Source organism: Magnolia sinica, chromosome 2 (assembly GCF_029962835.1).
Source record: "Magnolia sinica isolate HGM2019 chromosome 2, MsV1, whole genome shotgun sequence".
Lineage (NCBI taxonomy): Eukaryota > Viridiplantae > Streptophyta > Magnoliopsida > Magnoliales > Magnoliaceae > Magnolia > Magnolia sinica.
In genome coordinates, this window is record NC_080574.1 from 3724479 (window position 1) to 3747277 (window position 22799).

At 40.8% G+C, this 22799-nt stretch overlaps 1 protein-coding gene across 1 annotated transcript; it reads right to left on the minus strand.

The window, feature by feature from the left end:
- Positions 1-861: 861 nt before the first annotated feature.
- Positions 862-1574, minus strand: LOC131225885 (uncharacterized). The gene is made up of 2 exons (XM_058221492.1): positions 1106-1574; positions 862-998 (listed from the first exon to the last, which is right to left on the minus strand). The coding sequence occupies exons 1-2, from the start codon at positions 1473-1475 to the stop codon at positions 982-984; spliced, it is 387 nt and encodes a 128-aa protein (XP_058077475.1). The 5' UTR covers positions 1476-1574; the 3' UTR covers positions 862-981.
- Positions 1575-22799: the final 21225 nt, after the last annotated feature.

Genomic DNA, 22799 nt, shown 5'->3' on the forward strand with positions numbered 1-22799 from the left:
TTAATATATGAATGCGGTTTTGATCGCATCACCCCACGAGAGATTCTGGTAATGTTGAATTGTTGACCATGCTTCGCACCATATCCATAAGGGTGCGATTACGTCTCTCAACAACTCCATTCGCTGGAGTATCAGGCATAGTGTACTGAGCGACAATGCCACAATCTCGTAGGTATTTAGCGAATGGCCCTGGATTGCGACGATTCGTCATATCCGCCATAGTATTCACCACCACGGTCAGATCTGACAACTTTAATTCTCTTATCGAGTTGATTTTCAACCTCGGCTTTATAGATTTTAAAAGCATCCAGGGCATCTGATTTCTCACTGATAAGGTATAGGTACCCAAAGCGAGAGTAATCATCTATAAAGGTAATGAAATATTTGTGGCCACTCCATGAGGCTGTAGGGAATGGTCCACAGATATCTGTATGTATAACCTCTAATAGATCTACACTCCTGGTTGCACCTTTCTTTCTTGTTCTAGTCTGTTTGCCTTTTATGCAATCAATGCATACTTTATAATCAGAAAAGTCTAGAGAATGCAAAATTCCTTCTCGCACAAGCCTGTCTAATCTCTCACGAGATATATGGCATAGCCGCCTGTGCCACAACATGGAGGAATTCTCATAGTCTAGTCTTCGCTTAGATCCCACTACATTTCCATGCAAGGTATTAATATTATAGACGTGAGAGGCAATCAAGTCTAACTGGTATAAGTTGTTTACTAAAGAGCCGGTTCCAACTTTAATTGAATTGAAGTGAATACTAAAACTTTTATTTCCAAAGTGGAACGAATATCCCAACTTATCCAAACAGGAAATTGAAACTAAATTGCGCCTTATAGACGGCACACAGAATGTATTAACTAAATTCAAAAAATGACCAGACTTCAACTTAAGCTTATAGACTCCTATTGCCTCCACGTCAACTTTGACACCATTGCCTACGTATACTGAGCGCTCCGCATCAGTTGGTGGCCTAACCTGTAGTAATTCCTGCATAGAAGTGCATATGTGAATAGTAATTCCTAAATCTATCCACCAGGAATCCACTGACACATCGGTCAGATTAGATTCAAAACAGATAAGAACAGAATGATTACCTTTCTTTATGAGCCAATCCTTAAAACCTTCGCAGTCTTTCTTTAAATGACCCGTCTTTTTACAAAAGTAGCACGGTTTGCCTTTAACTCGTTTGCGTTTAGATCCATTTCCAGATTGATTCTCATGGTTTCCAGATGGAGGACCAGAGAATCCATTATTAGAACCTTGTTTCCTCTTCCTTTTACCTTTATTCCCCTGCCCATGCCCTTGTCCTGAAGTCACCATATTAACATTTTGAACTTTTATCATCTGTCTGATCCTGTCTTCTTCTTGGACGCACTGAGTGATGAGTTCATCCAATGTCCACATGTCCTTCAGAGTGTTATAGTTTACCAGGAACGTGCCGAATTGGAGAGGTAGGTTGTTCATGATCAAATGAACCAGTTGATCATCAGTGAGTACAAGCCCTAGAGCACGGATCTTAGAAACAACTTCGATCTGCTCTACAATGTATTCACGGATGTTGCCTTTTCCATCGTAGGACGAGCGAGTCAATTTATTCAAAAGAATGCCCACTTCAGATTTATCAGATTTCTTGAATCGTTTTCCCATTTCAGTTAGGAAAACTTTAGCCTTATCTGTTTCAGGCATGGCACCCTTCATCGATTCAGAAATTGAATATTTAATGACTTTCAGGCATGTATCATTTGATCTAAACCATGCAACCCATCTATTATATTCAGCTTCAGTAGCATTATCAGATGGCTTTGGCGGTTCTGGTGTTATCAGGGCAAGATCTAATTGAAGACAGCCCAGTACAACTTCAATGGCGTTCTTCCATTGAGTATAATTAGACCCATTTAAGGCAGGGACTTGATGCGTATTAGTTGGAATTGAGACTGAAATATAAGAGATACACATATACTCACATTAGTTCATAGCTTCACAAAAGTAATGTTGTGAATGTAAACAAATATCAGGCAAAGTTAATCAATTCAGTTGCTAAGGGAGGCATTGACTGAATCATCCAAGATGAAGATGGGCCCAAACATCACATCTTAGTGAGAATCTGTTACATCATCATCATTCCTCCTGTGGGAGGTAATAACAACATGTTAGTGATTCTCCTGAACATGAAGTTGAGTGATGTAAGTCATGTAAATTTGAGACACTCAACACCTATGTGTGAGATGAGTCTTTCAGTTTTACATTACCAGCACCATTTACTTCACCCGTTCACTTGACTGCCAAATGGTAATCGTCTGTGTTTTCGTTACCGTATGCATGAAAATGTGAACGCAACTGTATGCAATCTTTCTAATCCCAATGTTACAAGTCTGTACTTGCAAAGTTTTCATCGATTGAGGTCACTATGGTGGCTAACACAACCAAATCCAAAACTACAAATATAGACTTTAAGATTGCTACTATAATCCTGCCTCTCTATGGATTATTTCTTAATTAGTGCGATGCGGTCCATAAGTTAGTTGATACTGACCTTTTGGAATTCTTCAAAATGAAATATATAAATAGGTTTCACACCTCATATTCCAACGGTCCATATCAATACTTAAAGATGGGTGATGGGCCAACTATAGGGCCGAATCAGGACTACCTATCGTCAGTTCACACTGAATGAGTAAAGCAAATCTAGTACATTACATTTACATGATAGATAGGAAACATTAACCTTTAAACAACTGGATGTGTGGATTCATTCATGGGTGTCTACAACATGGATGGATCAGCCCACATACTAAATATTTGTCAAATATAGGTTTATCATCTACATTATCTATCTAGAGAATGTGTCATATTGATTGCTCATAGTGAATGGTTCACGCTAGATGTTGGCTAACAAATGACCCAACCAGAATGGTCCAAAATTGGACTTTATCCAAAACAGTCATTCTATATGAATGAGACATTCCATGTAGAAAACGTTATATGTGGGTAATGAGCCGCTGCCCAGACACGGCCCATGATAGACTAAGGTACTAATCAAATGGGCCATATCTGCAATGGCCGTGTTGCCGCGTCAGGTCCATCAGATAAAACAGCGTGAGCCCACTCGCAGGTCCATATGGTGGACCCGAATGCATGTAATCGGGTCTGTTGGACCGATTATCTATAAGGTCGTCTACAGCATCAACGACCGATTGAGAGTATCATCGAGAGAAAAAAAAAAATCCTCTTCCATCGTCCATGATGCCGATTCAAGAAAGATCAGGCCGTATTTTCGACCTGTTGAGAGCAGCTGCAAAAGGGAGAGGAAGATTTCTCCTTCTCCACAGATGGATTCGCAGCCAGTCGAACGCCCGGTCGCCTTCATCGACCACGATGACGATGACGATGATGCTTTCCCCTTGAAGGTGGGCTACATGCCCGACGGTAGTGCTGAAATCCATGACTGCCTCCATTGAAGACACAGGTGGGTATAAAATCCCCAATTTTGGGTTTTTCGGTTTCGAATCAGAATTCTGGAATCAGTAATCTGAAATCCCCAATTGCGGTATATGGGGATTTGAGAATGAAATCCCTAATATGCGATGACTGTATTTAGGGAAATCCTCAATACTGGATTTCTAAATTCAGGGATTCGAAAATCCCTAATATGCGATGACTGTATTTAGGGGTTTTAATGGAAAACCCTAATTGCAGAATTTGGATTTGGGGATTCGAATCTAAATCCCTAATAGAAACTGGATTTAGGGTTGTAGATCTGAAATCCCTAATCTAACTGATTTCTGAATTTAGGGATTCGAAAATCCCTAATTAAATTCTGGATCTGAGGATTTGAATTCGAAATCCCTAATATTTTATAATTTGGGAATTCAAATCTGAAAAACCCTAATTGAAAATCGAAATTCCAATTTGAAAAAACTGGTTTCAGGGTTTTCGAAATTCAAATCCCTAATCTGAACATTTCAGGATTCAGGGATTCGAAAATCCCTGATCACAACTGTTTCAGGAATTCGTAAATTCCTGATGTGATCAGATGTGGCTGGATGTGATCATCCATGCCTATGCACAGATGGCTCTGATACCAACTGTGGGACTTAATCTATATGCGGAATAGGCCCACGGATCTGTCTGTGCATGGGACATGGCGATCAGGGGTTCAGATAGCTTACCTAGCTGAGACGCCGCCATGGAAGCCGGATAAGAACACCAGAATACCAGAATTCCTTTAGAGCTTAGGATCTTCCTCTCCTTCACACCCTTTCTGCAAATCAGTAGATGGGACTCGAATTTCTGCTGTGGTGTAGGATTGGGGACCCAGCTCTCTTTTATAGAGTCTGTGGAGAGAGAGTTTGAAACCCATCACAACTCTCTCTCCCATGCTCCACATTGTAGCATCCTAGTTCAACTCAAACTGCTGTCTGCGTAAGACAGCTATAGCATTCCAGCCCTAGTACGCAGAGCTGCGCAGTCACGGAATAGACAACCCACGTGAGCCTTTCCCAAAATAATAGACGCTGCAGCAATATAATCATTTCGATTTATTGCATTTTGCTGAATGGTTCTGTTAACCTGATCAACTTATTCAATTTTGGTGAATCTCCCTCCAGGCAGTGGGACGCCCATTTCCTAGCTATGTTGCTTACTACGGACAGCACTACATGAAAATGAAACCCACCGTGATTTGTGTGTGTGGCATCCGCTCCATCCATCTTTTGCACGGGCTAATGTTAGGCCAAGGTGTGTGTGTGACATCCTCTAGCTATTCATGGTTGAAACCTTTCATTCGCATCCCCAATTTTCCCATTTGTGTGGTCCAATTGAGTTTTGGATCAGTATTTCTTTTTAGATTTCACCTCTTAACTTGAGCTGGCACAATTGATGGAGAGATGATGCCAAATGGGTTACGGTGGGCCCCATGGAGCTTTTGGTTGCATGGCTGTAGCTTATGATGATGAAATTCGCGTCCTATCTTTAGCCTGTAGAGTAAAAATATAATCATGACAGGTACTTGGATGGTGGATGGCAATTTTCTATAATGCTCGTCCACGTGACATTCATGAAGTCGGTATAGACAAAAGATCTCTAGAATCATTGAAAAGGGCAGCGGATTGGCTGGTGTACCTCATACCAGCTGTATTGATGCCAGCAAGTTCCGTGGGTTTGATAATGAAGTATGTGTTATATCCAAGTTATTCATCCATTTCGTGAGCTTGTTTTAAAGTTTGAGAAGAAACTTAAGACAAATCTAACTTTCTTCGGGTCATAGAAGTTTTGGACCAATATAAAATTTGTTTTTGCTCTTAATTTATGTCTTTGTGACCTTATAAACAGATTAGATGGAAAATAAATATTATGGCGGCCCCTATGAATTTTTTAACGGTGAAAATCATTATCTCTGTTGATATTTTTGGTGTGGTCCAGATGATCTTTGGATATGATTCGTTTTTTGAAAAATGCTTTAAAATTATCTCTAAAAATAGATGAACGGTGTAGATATAATAAATACATCACTGTGGGTCCCATGTAACTTTGATCTCCTTTGAACAGTTCGTACAACTCCAAGCTCGAGGAGCGTCAGCGCCCATCCTGGCATGACACGTACCTACCGCAGCTATATAGCTGGTGTGTGGTACACCAACCAATCCGCTTCCATTGAAAAGGATGTAGCTCAAAATTTAGATAGACTAAAAACTTAAGAGAGCTATACCACAAGAAAAATCACCGATGGGAATGTCTATCATTCAAACCTTCTCTAGCTCACTATGGGGTTTATATGTAATCCAATCCAATCATGAGATGACTCACGCTGATAAGGGAAAACACAAATATCAACCTGATTAAAAACTTCCGTGAGCCCTCATAAAGTTTCAATGGTAAGCATTCAATAGCCATTATATCTACTGCATGGTCCATTTAAGTTTTTGAATTTGTTTACGATTTTTTAGCTTACACCTTACCACGAGCTGACATAACGGATGAATAAAGTGGATATAATATAAAAATCACAATAGCTCCCATAGAGCTTTTGGTTACACCAGCTTCCTCTAAAAAGGGTTGCAGGAAATTTGTGTCAGGAATTCAGTCACAACCACCAAGGTTCTGTTTGCTTCTCCGGAAATTCATTCATGAGATTTGTTTTTTGTTATTATTATTCTTATTATTATTATTATTTTATTTTTTTTTAGTTTTTAGTTTTTTTTCTTTTAAAGATTTGTTTGGTTGATATGTATGGGAGTTTCTAAAACCGAGAGATAAAGGCTTAAAAGTCTAGTATAATTTTTCATGTTATCATTCCTCGGCTATGTGGACTTAGGATTGAAGAAGGAAATTTAAAAAACATATATAAATACTAACAAAAAATGAAAACTAAATTATTTTTTATAAAATCCAAGATATAGTCAAGCTGGAAAATTGATAACTCAAAAGTAATTATGCCATCCAACCCATTTATGACATAAAATGTTTGTTGCATTGATATTTAAGAAAATGTTGACTAATCTGCTAAACACGTGGCATACATTGTAGGTGTGCCGTCTGTTCAAATTGTGGGCCTCATTGTGTAGAATTATGATGCGGGGAGGGACGTGATGAGGCCAATAATTACTGTCTTCCTCAAGGGTAACTACTCTGAATCTATTGAGCTTCTCTGGACTCATCATAGATATTCTTCGAATCCGCGGGGGATGAAAATAGAAATAATTTTTAACAATTCGAAATAAATTGATGGATGATAACAAAAAAAGAAAAAAAATGAAATTATAACTTCCTAAAAACATGACTTAGTATAAATAGTAAACTTGCTATTTATAAACAGTCACGATTCCTACTAGACTTCATGGTTTTCGGCCAAAAATAGTGTGTGTCCAATTTGGCCTAACTAAGTTATTCTCTTAATTTTTCTAAGCCTTTCTTATTATGTTTACGACTCCTAAAACTCAAAGAATCAAAGGCTATGATCGAAATAAAACTTACTATTTATAGTAAAAATATAAATAAAATAGACTTTTCACCATCGATCTAATAGAAATGGAATCTCGCAAATCCTATCGCAAAATAATGTGATCGGTCAAAAATCTCATTTTGATTTGCGAGATGTGACTGTTTTAAGGTTCTGACGGTCTTAGTCAACCTTGCCTCCGATCGGACCTTCTCCGGTCCATATTAGCCATGAAATTGTTCACAACCTGCTCCACATCAAATTATCATGAGTTGGAAGATATATTCTTATGAATTCACTCATTGTGTTTACATAGCTTTATTTTGTATTCTTGACAGTACACTTTATATGGTACGTGTCATGAGCAAACCCTATTGGCCTTATCTTGCATGTGAATTTCAATAGTACATTTTATAGATGTACTAACTTGTGGCTGTTGTGGGGTGACATGAATTATCATTTGATCAACACCCTCCAATAGATGCTCCTTTGGTGTTTGGCAAACAATTCAGGTGAGCTATACCAAAAAGAACACGGTTGGTAGGAGACACCCAACCAATAAATCCTTCCCACTGCTCGAGAGGCCCACTGAGTTAAGTGACACACCAGACCATTGTAGGCCACCTTCCGACCGTTTTGGAGGATGAAGTGACACACCAGACCAATGTAGGCCACCTTCCGACTGTTTGGGTTGTCCTGTGTTGTACATATGCCATTTGGTCCAGTCATCAAACTTACCTACTGGGACGAAGTAACAAGCCAGACCAATGTAGGCCACGCAACCTGAATGTGACCCACGTAAGTTTTGGAGCAGCCTGATTTTTGTTTTCTTACGGTGAGAGTGAGTAGAAAAAGCGAGACCGTTTTTTTTTTGGGGCTTCCCCTGGTTCATCGCAATGGACCCATATTGCTCCCTCGAGGGCTGCGGACGAGGATTGCGTATTGACAGTGTAAGCAGTATAGTGGCCATTGATGGTGCGCTCTGGGCCTGCATGATATATATGTGGTTTATCCAAGTCGTTCTTATATTTTTTAAAATCGTTAGAGAATGATCCTAAAAATGAGGGAGATCCAAATCTTAAGTCGGCCACACCACAAGAAAACAGTAAAGATTGAATGCCAACCATTAAAAACTTCCTAGGGCCAGCTGTAACGTTTATTTGTCATCCAACCTGTTGATCAGGTCACGCACGCGTGGATGAAAAGAAAACACAATTCTCAGCTTAATCAAAAAATTTTGTGGTTCCTAAGAAATTTTGAATGGTGAGTGTTCAATCATCAATCTTTCTTGTGGTTTGGTTCATGTGAGATTTAGATCTGCTTCATTTTTGTCTCATGCTATAAAATAGTCTAAAAATGATGAATGGAAGGCATGAATACAGGACACATACACCCTGATGAGGCCCACAGAGCACTGAGGATAGCCACCTTCTAACGCTCTCAGTAGGCAATCCGCGACGGACGGCTTGCACCCAAACTATGGTTGTATAATTTATTAGATGTAAATATTCATTTGGTGGGTCCAAATGGGATGGCCCACGGTAGAAGATAATGTACGTGCGACGTCCATATCAAGTGGAAAGTATTAAAAAAAAAAAAAAAAAAGAAAAGGATTCCCAGTGGCCGCCCATCCCATTCAAAGGAGAAAAGTCTTCCACGAATCTCCCGTGGAGTTTTGCTTAGCCCACACGCGTATGTAATAACGCTCATGTACCCGCCACATATATGCCAACAAGGCAAGATAAATCCGAGATCTACTCCATCCATCAGAACAGAACTACTGTATTGATCTCATATTACAAGAATCCGGTTGATCCACTGTCAGACAGGCCATAGTTTGCAAAACAAATGTACTGCTCTGAAAAATCTTGGTTCAATATTGGACCCATATGCTAACTGAAATATATTTTATTTTTGGGAAAACATGTATAATGTCAGAGAAATCTGGTGGACGGATAAGATCTCGTGCGTATGTACTCGCTGGCACATTTGTCATGCGTGGGCGTGTACACGAGCTTTATTGTACACGCATGTGCGCGTGGCAAAGCTCGTCCCCTTATGCTGGGATTTGTATTACTTGGGCACGGACAGGTGAGGCTAGGTAACGGAAGCGGATTGCCTACAGACATCTGCGGAAACGGATTGGCTACTCCCCCTGCCACCAGCCAATGGCTGATGGTCGGTGCTTTGTGGGCTCCACCATGATGTATTGGTTTCATCCATGCCGTCCATCTATTTTTACAGATCATTTTATGTTATAATACCAAAAATTAATATATCCAAATCTCAATTGGACCACATTACAGGAAACTGTGCTAAATGAGTGTAGACCATTAAAAACCTTTTTGCAGCCATAAAAGTTTTGGATCAAGCTAATCTTTGTTTTTTTCCTTAATCTGGGCCTGTATGACCTAATCAAAAGATTGGATGTCAAATAAACAGTACAGTGGGCTTTAGGAGGATTTTAATAGTAGATATCCAATCACTATTGTTTTCCTGTGGTGTGGTCTACCTGATATTTACATCCATCTCAGTTTTGGAATCAAGCACTAAAATGATATTTAAAAGTGGATTAACGGAATGGATGAAACAAATACACCCTAGAGTGGCCCACAGAGCACCGACCATCAGCCACGGGGCTGGTTGCTGGGGGAGTAGCCAATCCGTTTCCAACATCTGGTTACTGGACGGTGCTCTATGGGCCCACCAGGATGTATGTATTTTATCCGCATCGTTTATCCGTTTTTCCAGATTATTTTAAGGTATGAGTTAAAAAATGAGCAGATCCAAATCTCATCTGGACCGTCCCACAGGAAACAGTGGTAATTTAATAGCCACCGTTGGAAACTTCTTTGGAGTATAAAAGTTTTGGATGAAGCTGATGGATGGGTTTCCCTTCATTAAGGTCTTTGTGACCTAGTTAACTGGTTGGATGGCCTAAGACGGTGAATAAACATTACATTGGGCCTTAAGTCGTTTTTAATGGTGGGTGTCCAATCACCAATATTTCCTCTGGTGTGGTCCATCTGAGATTTGGGTCTGCCTTATTTTTAGGGTCTTTTTTAGTGGAATGAAGTGAAAAAACCAAAAACTTGGACCGAAACAAACCTTTTGTGGCCATATAAATATTTCAACGGTGGTCACAGAATTCCCAATGTTTCCTCATGTGTGGACCATTTAGTTTTCGATCCACTTTATTTATGATAAAATACCGTAAAATGTGATTGAAAAACGGATGGACGGGTTTGATTTCTAAAAACAGCATAGTGGACTCCACCCGGAATCCTCGGTCAGGAACTTCCTGCTAAAGGCTTTCGTAGGAAATCCGCGTCCACATGCTGTACAGTCGACATCTTGGGACGCCGATTGCGTCCTACCTAATCCGTCCACGTAAGGATCCGTGGGGTCTACTAAGTATTTTATCCAAGTCGTTAATTGTTTTTATATGATCATTTTAAAGTACTATACAAAAAATGAAGCAATTACACAGCCCCAGTGGACCACATTAAAGGAAGCTGCGGTGATAATGACACCCACCGTTGAAACCTTTTTAAGGGCCACCGTGATGTGTTTTTTACCGCCCAACCTCTTAATAAGCTCATGCAGACTTGGATGAAGTGAAAACAAAAATTTTAGCTTAATCTGACACTTCTCCAGCTCCTAAGAAGTTTTTAATGGTAAACCTTTAATCCCCTCTTTGTAGGCCACTTAAGCCTTAGAGCTACCTCAAATTTTGGCTCATACCTTAAAATGATTATATAAAAATAATTAACAGTGTGGATAAAATACTTACATCATGGTGTGCCCCACATGTCCCTGCCCGGACGGATTACCGTCCGGGCGGGGGTAGGACGCAATCCGCGTCCGACAGAATCTGCCTTTAGCCGGAAATCCGCGTCCAGATTCGAAGTATTGAATCCCTCCTTCTCGGACTGCGTCCTGCCCCGCCGGGACCGTAATCCATCCCAGCAGGGCTTTGTGGGCCATGGAGTAGTTTTATCCACTCCGTCCATCCATTTTTCAAGATCATTTCAAGTTATAAACTTGAAAATTAGTCAGATCTGAGGCTGAATTGAACCATAAAGTAGGAATTGAACTGTCATTGTTAAAACTTTCTTGGGAGCTTCATGAGTTTTGGATCAAACTGGTATTTGTGCTTTACCTTCGCCTAATCTTATAAACAGGTTGGATGACAAATAAACATCAAAGTTGGGCCTATGAAATTTTCAACAGTAGCATCATTATCACAGCTGTTTCCTTTGGTTTGGTCCACTTGAGAATTAGTTATGCCCCATTTTAATTATTATATATTAAAATAATATTTAAAAAGTGGACAAACGGCCTGGATAAATCTATAAATCAAGGTAGACCATACAGACCCCCCCCCCTTAGACCGATTTCCGTCCAGGCGGGCGGGGGTCAGACGCCATCGGCATTCCTTGTCAGTTGTCACTGACTTTCACCGCGTAAAGATCGCTTACTTTATTATTATTATTATTATTATTATTATTATTATTTGAATTCTTTATCATAATTAGACTTCTTTCTTTTGTCTTTTGGCGCATTCTTTATGGCACGTTTGCACGATATTTAAGATTACACGTTATTATATTTCAAACTCCTCTGTTTTCTGGTCGACAGGGATTTCCTGTTACCCGAATGGTTTGGCGTCCGAAGCTTTGTTTTGTTTTTTGTTTTTTTTTAAAGTGAGTGATGACGTGGACCAGTGAAGATTAGGGTAACCGGAAATCCCGGTTGACCAGTAACAGAGGATCCCGACTCATTTCAAAAACGCCAGGGTAACTCGCGTTAGGTTACTTTCTCTAACGTGGGTTAACAACTTCGCGTGAATGAGATCAACCTCGTCCATCGCGTACAAAACTCCGCGTTTGGCCTGATCCCAAATTTCAGGCTGATTCAACCCTCAGGTGGGCCACTCTATAGGGAAGAGTATATAATTATCTAAAGCCTCACCTTGTTTGGCACACCTGAGTTGATTTTTTTGGCCAATTCTTTCATCCAAGGAGACACGTCGGATGAATGGATTAGGAGACATATATCAAAAGATATGGGTTGCAGTTAGAGATGGGTAGATCTGACCTGATTTAGTGGATCCGACCCGATCAGACCCGATCTGACCCATTCTAAACCGAACTGACGGCCTGGATCGGTGCGGATCGGGTAGGGTCATTCAGATCCGACTTCTCTTCGGTTCGAGATCAGGTAATGGTCACTCTGGACCAATCCGATCCGAAAACCCGATTCGAATGGATTCCAACCGACCCAACCCGACCCAATTCGAAGTACTTCTTATCAATAATTCTACTTTTTTCCTATGGTATAGTCCACTTGAGCTTTGAATATGCATCAATTTTGGGTTCAATCACTAAAATGATCTGAAAAAATGAATGAACGACGTGGATGAACCAAATGCATTCACAGTGGGCCTCAACAAAGTTTATTAAGCATAATAAGAAATATTCCTTCGTGTACCATAATAATAAGAAATATTCCTTCGTGTGATTCATTTGATCGTTGGATCTGCCTGATTTTTGTTTTGATGCCTTAAAATAATCTTAGGAAAAAGATAGATGGTTTGGATGTATAGATACATCACGGTGGGCCCGCCCACAGAACTACCCACTCGGAGCTAGGGACAAGCGGGGGTAGTACGCAATCCGTGTCCTGTGGCGTAGCCCGTATGCTATAGCTGTAAGCACATGGTGTGCGAAGACGAGCAGTTTAGTACGTTGCAATCATGGGTTACAGCCCTTTGGAGATGCTTCCAAAAGAAGTTATCTGATACGCTGCAAACTTATAATGTTCCATACACATGCACACATAAATTGTACATGTGAAACGTTTGTCCCTTGAATCCAACCAACCAAATATCGAGACTCTCAATAGATGGAACACAATCTCAAAATCAGATCAATCAGATGATCCTGACCTCTGATTAGTGGACTATCCACTAATATCAACCAATCAGCCAACTACAAATACCAATTCCAAAACATTCTTGGGTCATGACCCATCCATAGTCCTATGATTTGAGCATATGTGATCTGTTATCAACTTCAACATGCGCGTTTACCGAGTATCAAACCCGCCAAAGTATCAAAGCATCCCGCCCAAATATAAAATAAAATGCCCGTGTGGGTGTCCTTGCATCAAACTCACATGCATTCCATAAGTAATGGTACAATGAAGCATAAATGTCTAGGACCAGCCATTGGTGAAGGGAAGTGATGGATTGATAGAGCACTGACGCTCCTCGAGCTCCGATTTGTACAAACGGTTCAAAAGAGATCAAGGTTATATGGGCCACAGTGATGTATTTGTTATATCTACACCGTTCATATGGTTTTAGAGATCATTATTGAGTATTATTCAAAAAATAAATCATATCCAAATATCATCTGGACCACACCACAAATAGCAGCTGAGAATGATTTTTCTAGTGTGGTCACATGATAGTCAAATCTATCTTACTTTTCATCTCAAGCCTTAAAACAAGCTCTCCAAATGGATGGACGGTTTGGATATAACACATATCCCATGATCAGACCTGTTTTTGTTAGCACACATGTCGTGCGAAGACGAGCACTAACGCTCCTCGAGCTCTGAGTTGTACAAACGGTTCAAAGGAGATCAAAGTTATATGGGCCCCACAGTGATGTATTTATTATATCTACACTGTTCATATAGTTTTAGAGATTATTATAAAGTATTATCCAAAAAATAAATCATATCCAAAGATCATCTGGACCACACCACAAATAGCAGCTGAGAATGATTTTTCCATGGTGGTCCACTTGATAGTTAGATCTATCTTATTTTTCGTCTCAAGCGTTAAAAAGAACTCACCAAATGGATGGACGGTTTAGATATAACATATATCCCATGATCAGACCTACATAACTTGCTAACTTGAGTGTTCTTGAACAACACGTTACAGGCTTACAGCTGCCATGCTGTGCACGTTCGCAGCTGTAACGCCTCGAGCTTCGAGTTGTATGAATGACTCAAATGATATCAACGTTAGATGGGCCCCACAATGATGTATTTATTATATCTATATCGTTTATCCACTTTTCATGATCATTTTAGATAATTTGAATCATATCTAAAGCTCAAATCGACCACACCGAAAATAGCAACGAGGATAAGGAATTTTATCGTTAAAAAAGTTGATCCAAATCACACCCAACCCGATCTGACTCGGTTTCTCTGACCGAGTCGGACGCGATTCGGATTATGCCAACCGTGTGTTGGATCGGATCGAGTCGTATGTCTCGGACTCGGTCTGGATCAGATCGAATTCGGGTTAGCCCAACTAAATTTCTGACCGAATTGGGTTAGACCCAATCGGATCCGACTCGGTCTGATACCCACCTCTAGTTGCGGTTTGGCTAGTGACCTTCACACCAGCTAACTAGACGTGTCAAAGCTTGTGGGCCCCACCATGATGCATGTGTTTTATTCATGTTGTATATCCATTTTGCCATGTTATCTTAAGGCATAGAGTGCAAAAATGAGGGTGATCTAAATCACAGTTGGACCACATCACATGAAAACATTATAGGTTGGCTATTTCAATGTAAAAACAAGCTTTGTAGACTATTATTATTATTATTCTTTTCTTTTCTTTTTTAAAGGCACTTGTTGTAGACTATTTCAATCTCTTGTACGACAAAACAGTTTAGTTTTATTTGATAATTTATTTTAGTCATTTTAATGAGTTTTCATTGTTGACTCTGAACTGAAGGGCGGTTTTTTTTTTTTAATTACGGTATTCTACGGAATACTACTTCAATAATACCATATTCACGTAGTGGTAATTTTTAAATTATCTTTCCCTATCTTACTAATTAAGATATTGTCGAAGAGTACCTTTGGTAAAAAAAAAATTTCTCATTTCCTTTATTGTTTATTCATAAAATGACCAAAATATCCATCATTAATGACGTAGTATCATATTTACATGGGACGCGGATTGCGTCCCACCCCTGCCCGGACGGTAATCCGTCCAGGCAGGGCTCTGTGGGGCCCACCGTGATGTAAGTGTTTTATCCACGCCGTTCAACGATTTTTTCAGATAAATTTAGTATGTCAACCAAAAAATGAGGCAAGTCCAAGGCTTAAGTGGATCACAACAAAGGAACCTGCACTGATATAACACCCACCGTTGAAACCTTTCTAAGTACCCACGTGATGTTTTTTTTTTTACCATAAAACCTATTCATAAGGTCATGTAGACATGGATGAAGTGAAAACACAAATATCAGCTTGATCCAAAACTTCTTTGGCTCTCAAGAAGCTTTTAATGATGGACGTTCAATCCCCACTTTGTGGTCCATTTAAGCCTTGGACTTGCCTCATTTTTTATATGATATACTAAATTTATCTGAAAAAATCGTTGAATGGCATGGATAAAACACTTACATCACGGTGGGCCCCACATAGCCCTACCCGGACGGATTACCGTCCGGATGGGGGTAGGACACAATCCGCGTCCATTTACAGTTAAGATTTTTAAAAGCCAAAAAAAAATAAAATACCAAGAATAGTCTTTCAGGATTGGGAATGTTGCTGACGCTGCCAATAACGAGTAGTTATAGATCCAAATCTCAGGTGGACCACACCATAGGAAAGAGTGGTCATTGAGCGCCCACCATAAAAAACTTCCCAGGGCCACAAGTTTTGGATCAAGCTGATATTTGTGTTTTCCTCTTGTCGAGATCCTTATAACCTAATCAATAGGTTTGATGGCAAATAAATGTTATAGTGGGCTTGTATAACCTAATCAATAGGTTTGATAGCAAATAAATGTTATAGTGGACCTGTATAACCTAATCAATAGGTTTAATGGCAAATAAAAGTTATAGTGGCCCCCGGTAAGATTTTAATGGCTGGTGTTGTAACACCCTGAAAATCGGGGGTCGTGCATACGCTCGACTCTCGAGTTCCTGGGGTCACTTGTAATCGGTTTTCATTAATATGCGATTAATCTATGTTTAAATGCGCAGCCTAGAGTTCCTGGAACGTGAAGCACAAATGCACCTGCTGACTGAAATGAAAGAGAACTAGTGTACATATATATATATACACACACATATACATGACCAAGAAAAATATAAAGGGTCACACACGGTGTCACCTAACAAAATCACAAAGAATAATATGCCAATAAGGAATAAAGCTGAGCCCTCTGCGCAGCGATCCAATGACCCATCTACTGATCCGACGGGGTCCTGCTCATCAACTGGAAGTAAGGGAACTCGTCCTCCTCCTCGAGATTCATATCGCCAGGCTCCATAAGATCTATATTACCTGCATCTATGAACGAGTCTGGTTGGTGTTTTAAAACACCGTCCCAGAGTGGGAGTGAGTGATCAACTCAGTGGGTGCTATTAGCCTTAAGTCACAACAAGCATCAATTATAATAAGAATTTAATGAAAAGCAATCAATCATAAACATCATCTAGTCTTGTTAATGTGCATGGATGCAGGATGATATGATGTATGCCCTCACCACAACGCTCCCTCGTGCGACAACATCTAACGATCGCCAATGCAACACTCCCTCAGTGCGACCTCGACTGCCGAGTCGCCAACTTAGCTAATGCCATGCAATGATGATGTTAACCAGGTTCTTAGTTAAGTCCATTCATCCAGCAGATTTGGAAATCTGATACACCTCACATATCAAATGCCCTGAACTAGTTGCGAGGCCAAGACCCCCAATGTGTGAGGCCGAGACCCCGCGATCCTTGACCCCGTCGGGTTTTCCCCATCCCCGACTTCAAGCACATGGGGGGTGCTGAATGTGGGGTCGCTCGCGGTCACTACGGGGAGGCGCGTCACCCCAGCGTGGGCCGACAGCTCGGACATAGTGTCCCATTCCACCATACCCGGCTCACGAGACTGTGGATCAATATTATATCCGATATCGATGGGCTACAACGGTGGTGGGGTGTTCCAGTTTCCATACATATGTGAGCAAACAAGGTTAACAAACTAGGTGGGTCAGCCAGTGGACTGAACTGCACGAGCTCAGGCAAGTATGTGGCGGAACGACATCGAGTGCAAGCGACCCATGTAGCCTAACTACTGCCGCCCACACGTACTCGTCCAAACCCATGGGTTTAGCCTCAAGGTGGTCCTACCAACAGAACCACCTTCGCTCTCCTTATGTTCCTGACCAACCCAAGGGTAAGAATAGTGAATTATAACATGCTAACTACCAATGTAACATCAAACATTTTCAACACCTTGATCTCATATTGCTCAACATACAATTCAAATTTTTCTACAAGCAAAATCATTAATATTATAAATAAAGTGTATGTGTGTGGTGTGGGTTATTGAGGAAGTTAACACTTCCTCCATGTTGAGAAATCATATACACAAGAGTAATGAAATCATACGAAATATGAAGCAACAACGTATAAAAATCAATATGGCATGAGCATATGATCATCCATACATCAAATCATGTGAGAAACATAAACGACATCATGACAGAGAGAGTCAAAACAAATAAATTCATATCATATCAACCAACATTCAATTCCTAGGATTTCCTAGGCTTTCAAAAATAACATCCAAGCAATCAACATCATTAATCTTGTATTAAAATTGGTGCTAGGTCACCTAAGAGTAATAGTCCGCACCTATGGATCGTTGAGATTTTGGAAAACGACCTAGAAGCGCCAAACTCGATGTTGATCGGCCGGAATCCTAAGACAATGCACTTGCATCTTAGGATTTCATACAAATCCTTGCTTAACACAAAAGATTACAAAAAGGATGGGTGCTTACCTCCCCATTCGGATAGAAGTGGCTTGTAGTTGTGCATATGAGAAAGGAAAGATATTTCTCTAAGGCCCCAAGCTTCCTTGGGCCTTACCTCCTACCACACCCCTTTTCCTTTCTTCTTCCTCTCTCTTTCTCCTCCTTTCTCCTCTTTCTCTTCTCCCTTTCTCTCTTTTCTCTCTTCTCTCTTTCCTTCCTCTAGGGCAAATTCGTATGGGGAGAGGGGTGCCCCAAATGAGGCCTTTATATAGTCTCAGGTTTGGTGTAAATGGCCCTAAGGGATGGATTTTCACTATACTAGACCTATGAGAGGGTCTTTCTAGCCTCTAGGGCCCACTATGGGGTGTACAAGTTAATATACACCGTAGGATAGCTAGCCCTAATGATGATCTACGTATGAATATGATCGGCTCGCCATTTGGATGCGCCGATCGATAGATATGATAAGAAGTCTGTTCAACGGTCACCGATAGTCGATCAGGGCCGCGGCTATACGGATATGAGCAGGGAAATATCCTTACTCCATGGGTAAAGTTTGGTCGCAAACCGACGGTCCGAAATCCTCAACTTTGCATAAGGATGGACGACTCAATTCACTTAAGTTCCAACTCCTTCCTTTAGGATATTTGCACTTCTCATGCACTCGTCCTTCAGCTCAAGTTGACCGGTTCTGGACTGTACCCAGGTCCGATTCCCGCGATGGATGTCAAGCCCAATGGGATGGACATTATTCTATAGTTTTGGATCTAGTGGTCCACCAACGAGCGGTCTAGATCTCGTTTGGAGAATCGGGGCAGTTCTGGTGGCCCTCTGGCCATAAAACTTATAGGATAGGTGCTCCATGTCCCGATGAAGGGCCATGCAAAATTTGAAGATGATCAGATATGGAGTTTGGTCGCATGGGTCTGATTTGCGATCTATGGTCACCGTGCTACGATCGGGACCCAGATTTTGTGGATGGGTGTAGAAAAATACATTAGACTCTCATCGTAAATTATGAAGAAATCTGATGGCTGAAATGTCTTACATTTCAGTTTTATTTACACGTGCCAGATTCCAATTTTGGCATTGGTGGGGCGCATCTGGCAAGTGCCAGATTACACTTCTGGGTGTCCACTAGGTCCGTGGTCCGCGATGGTCCCCAAGCCCAGTGAGATCTATGCTCCCCTCAATTTTTATAATTTTCTAACCTTCCCATGTCACGGTATAGCCCGCATGGGCTGCTGCCAAGTGTAAATGGCCATTTAGCTTAACGGCCCGCACTTGGCCCAATCACAACCCGACTGGTCTACTCTAATGGGCTAATCCTAACTTCATTTAATTATGGCACCAAACCATGAGTAGTTTAAACAAACGGTCCTGCGGCAAATCCTATGAGGACGCCTCAGTACACTGTTCTGGTTGGACGGGACGTTACATGATTAACCGGACTTATGCGGTTCTTCACTGGTACACCCTGTGTAAACTGACATTTAGTGCTAATGGTCATTAAGTAATATTTAGGTTAATTAAATAAAATAAAAAATAAAAATAAAAATTGATGGATTTTTGGAAATCCAAAACAGTGAAAATCAAGGATGTTACAGGTGTTCCATCACTACAGTTTCCTGCGCGTTGTCTTACTCATTTTTTGTCTCATGCCCGAGATTGATCAATAAAAATGGATGGACAGTGTGGATAAAACATATGCATTCATGGTGGGCTCACATAGCATCGATTAGTGGCTGCCTCTCTATTGTTCGTGTCAGTCAGACGGTGATGCTTGTGAGAAATCCATCTGGTCCATTCATTTTGATGGATCATTTTAAGACATGGGCCAAAAAATAAACATGCGGTAGATCTAAAATTCAAATAGGCCATAACAGGAAATGGTGAGAATTAAACATCCACTGTTAAAGCATTCATGGGGCCACAATAGTTTTGGATCAGGCTAATATTTTTGGGTTTTCAGTTCATCATGACTAGGGGTGTACACGAACCGAGCTAGCTCGGTTAGCTCGCTCGACTTGACTCGAAAAAGCCCGATTCGACTTGGTTTGAAGCTGAGTTTGAGCTGAGTCGAACTGATTTTTTGAGCTTGAAAATGAGTTCGAGCCGAGTTCAAGCAGGCCCTAGCTTGACTCGACTCAGCTCGAATTCAGCTCGAATCGATCTAGTTTGGTGACTCAATTACTTTACCATTGATGTTGCTCACCAACTGTTTGATAAAATGTCTCAACGAAATTTGGCCAGTGGCAAGAAGATTTGGCTGGTGGTAAGAAAGGTATGTACATGATACAAATACCTTTTTTCTCTTTGGTTTTTTTTTTTTATTATTTCATATTACTTAAAAGGTGTTTGATAAAAAACTTGTAAAACCATTGGCCCTATTTATAAAACAATGAGGTCTTGAAGTTGCAGTTTAGGTGTTTGTGGAAATGCCTCAATGGTGAACTCGGCTCAATCTTGGCTCGAACTCGGCCCAACCTGGCCCAAGCTGCTGATCGAACCGAGCGGAGCTGGCCAATCAGGCTCGAGGACCGAGCTGAGTCGAGTTTGAACTGAGGTCAGCCAGTGTTCGGGCCGAGTTGAGCTGAGGCCAGCTCAACTCAGTTCAACTCGATGTACACCCTAAACATGACCATACGAACGGTATGAATGGCATATAAACATCATGGTGGATGCTAGGGATATTCCAACAGTAGGCATTTCCTCACGTACTTTACCACTTAAGTTTTGGATATACTTTATTTTTGGGCAAAAAACAAATGAACCGCATGGATTTCTCACAAACATCATGGCAGGCCATTTAGCTTTATATGCCATGAGCTGCCGTAGGCAACCGTGTCCGGGTCTAATGCAATCAGCGTCCCATCTTTCCTGGACGCAGTTTGGCTGGGGACCCAGAAGCGGATTGGCTGATGCACCTAACACCAGCTATATAGCTGTTGTATTGATGTCAGCAAGTTATGTGGGTCTAATCATGAAGTATGTGTTATATCCAAACCGTCTATACATTTTGCGAGATCGTGTTAAGGCTTGAGACTAAAAATAAGACAGATCGAACTATCAAGTAGACCACACTGAAAAAAGCAGTGGGGGATTGAACGTCTACCATTGAAACCCTTTTTGGGGTCACAGAAGTTTTGGATCAATATGAAATTAGCTTTTCCTCTTCATTCAGGTCTTTGTGACCTTATGAACAGATTGGATGTAAAATAAACATTATGGTGGGCCTACGAATTGTTTAATGGTGAAAATCATTATCTCTGTTGCTATTTGTGGTGTGGTCCAGATGATCTTTGGATATGATTCATTTTTTGATCTCTAGAAGTAGATAAACGGTATAGATATAATAAATACATCACTGTAGGGCCCATGTAACTTTGATCTAATTTGAACCATTCATACAACTCGGAGTTTGAGGAGCATCAGTGCTTGTCTTCGCACGACAGGTACCTACAGCAGCTATATAGCCAGTGTGTGGTACACCAGCCAATCATCTTCCGGTGACCCCAACACACTGGTGTCAGATCTTTGTGGGTCCCGCCATGATGTAGGTATTTTATCCAGGTCATCCATCCATTTTTCCAGCTCATTTTAGGGCATGAACCCAAAGATTAAAAGCATCAAATCTCAATTGGACCATATCACAGGAAGCAATGGGAAACTTACCATTGAAAACTTTTTGGGGCCACCGAAGTTTTGGATCAAGTTGATGTGTTTCCCCATAATCCAGGTCTCTCTGACCTTATGAACAGGTTGGATGGAAAATAAATATCATGGTGGCCCTAGGAAGGTTTCAATGGTGTTCGTCAATGCTGGCATTGCTTTATAAGGTGTGGTCCACTTGAGCATTGGATCTGCCTATTTTTTAGGTTCATGCCCTAAAATTATCCAGAAAAGTGGATAAATGGTATGGATATAACACATACATCAAGGTGGGGCCATGTTACTTGCCACGTCAACACAATAATGACTTCGGTGCTTAACCGAGTCCAGTAATTAATTAACCAACATCATTAATGATGGGCAGTTCTGTCACTTACAAAAATACACAACGGAAGTAAGAGAAAACTAACCGGAATGTATCCCCTTCTCTCTCTCTCTCTCTCTCTCTCTCTCTCTCTCTCTTATATATATATATATATATATATATATATATATATATATATATATATATATATATATAGAGTCCCGGTCTCCTGCGCACAAGGCCGCACCGGCCTTAAATGAGAGCTCCTCCTTCAGTTGTTAAATCCCCTCATTGGTTGGGATTTAGCAACCGTGCGCAAGAGAGAGTCTCTTGAAGGAAGACCCGCGCGGCACTTTTTTCGGCGAGAGAGGGGCACTTTTTTCGGCGAGTGAGGGGCAACAGTTTTGACAGAGACATGAACGCGGTTTGGTGGTGACGCTGCCATCAGCTGTGGCAAGTGGTTGGTGCTATGTGGACCCCATGATGTATATGTTTTATCCACGCCGTCCATCCATTTTGGAAGATAATTTTATGTTTTCATCCCAAAAATTAGGTATATCTAAATCACATGTAGACCACACCATGGGAAAACAGTTTTGATTGCAGATCCGCCATTAAAAACCTCCTAGGGCCCACTATAATGGCTATTTGACATCTAACCTGTTGATGAGGTCATACAAACTTGGATGAAGGGAAATAATGTATATCAGCTTGATGTAAAACTTTGTGGCCCCCAAGAAGTTTTTAATGGTGAGCGATCAATTAACATTGTGCGGTCCACTATATATATAAAAGCTTTAAAAATATAATTTTACAAGGTAATAGATATGTGGGCAATTTCATAAACTTCCCTTTTTAATTTCCGTGGCAATTTCATGCAAATGAGTAATAATCGCTTACCATGGTAACTCAGTGAATCGGATTGCGTCCTGCCCTATGTGGGCCCACCATGATGTATATGTTGGGATTTGCTCAGGCCGCCACCCTGTTTGTTGATGTTGCCAATTACATTGGTTGATTGTCCTAGGATTCAAAAAAAGAGGATGGATAAGGTGATATACACAAACTGTGATCCTTC

Excerpts from the sequence above, each read along its gene's own strand:
- LOC131225885 (XM_058221492.1), bottom strand. The coding sequence starts at position 1,475 with ATGAACAACCTACCTCTCCAATTCGGCACGTTCCTGGTAAACTATAAC.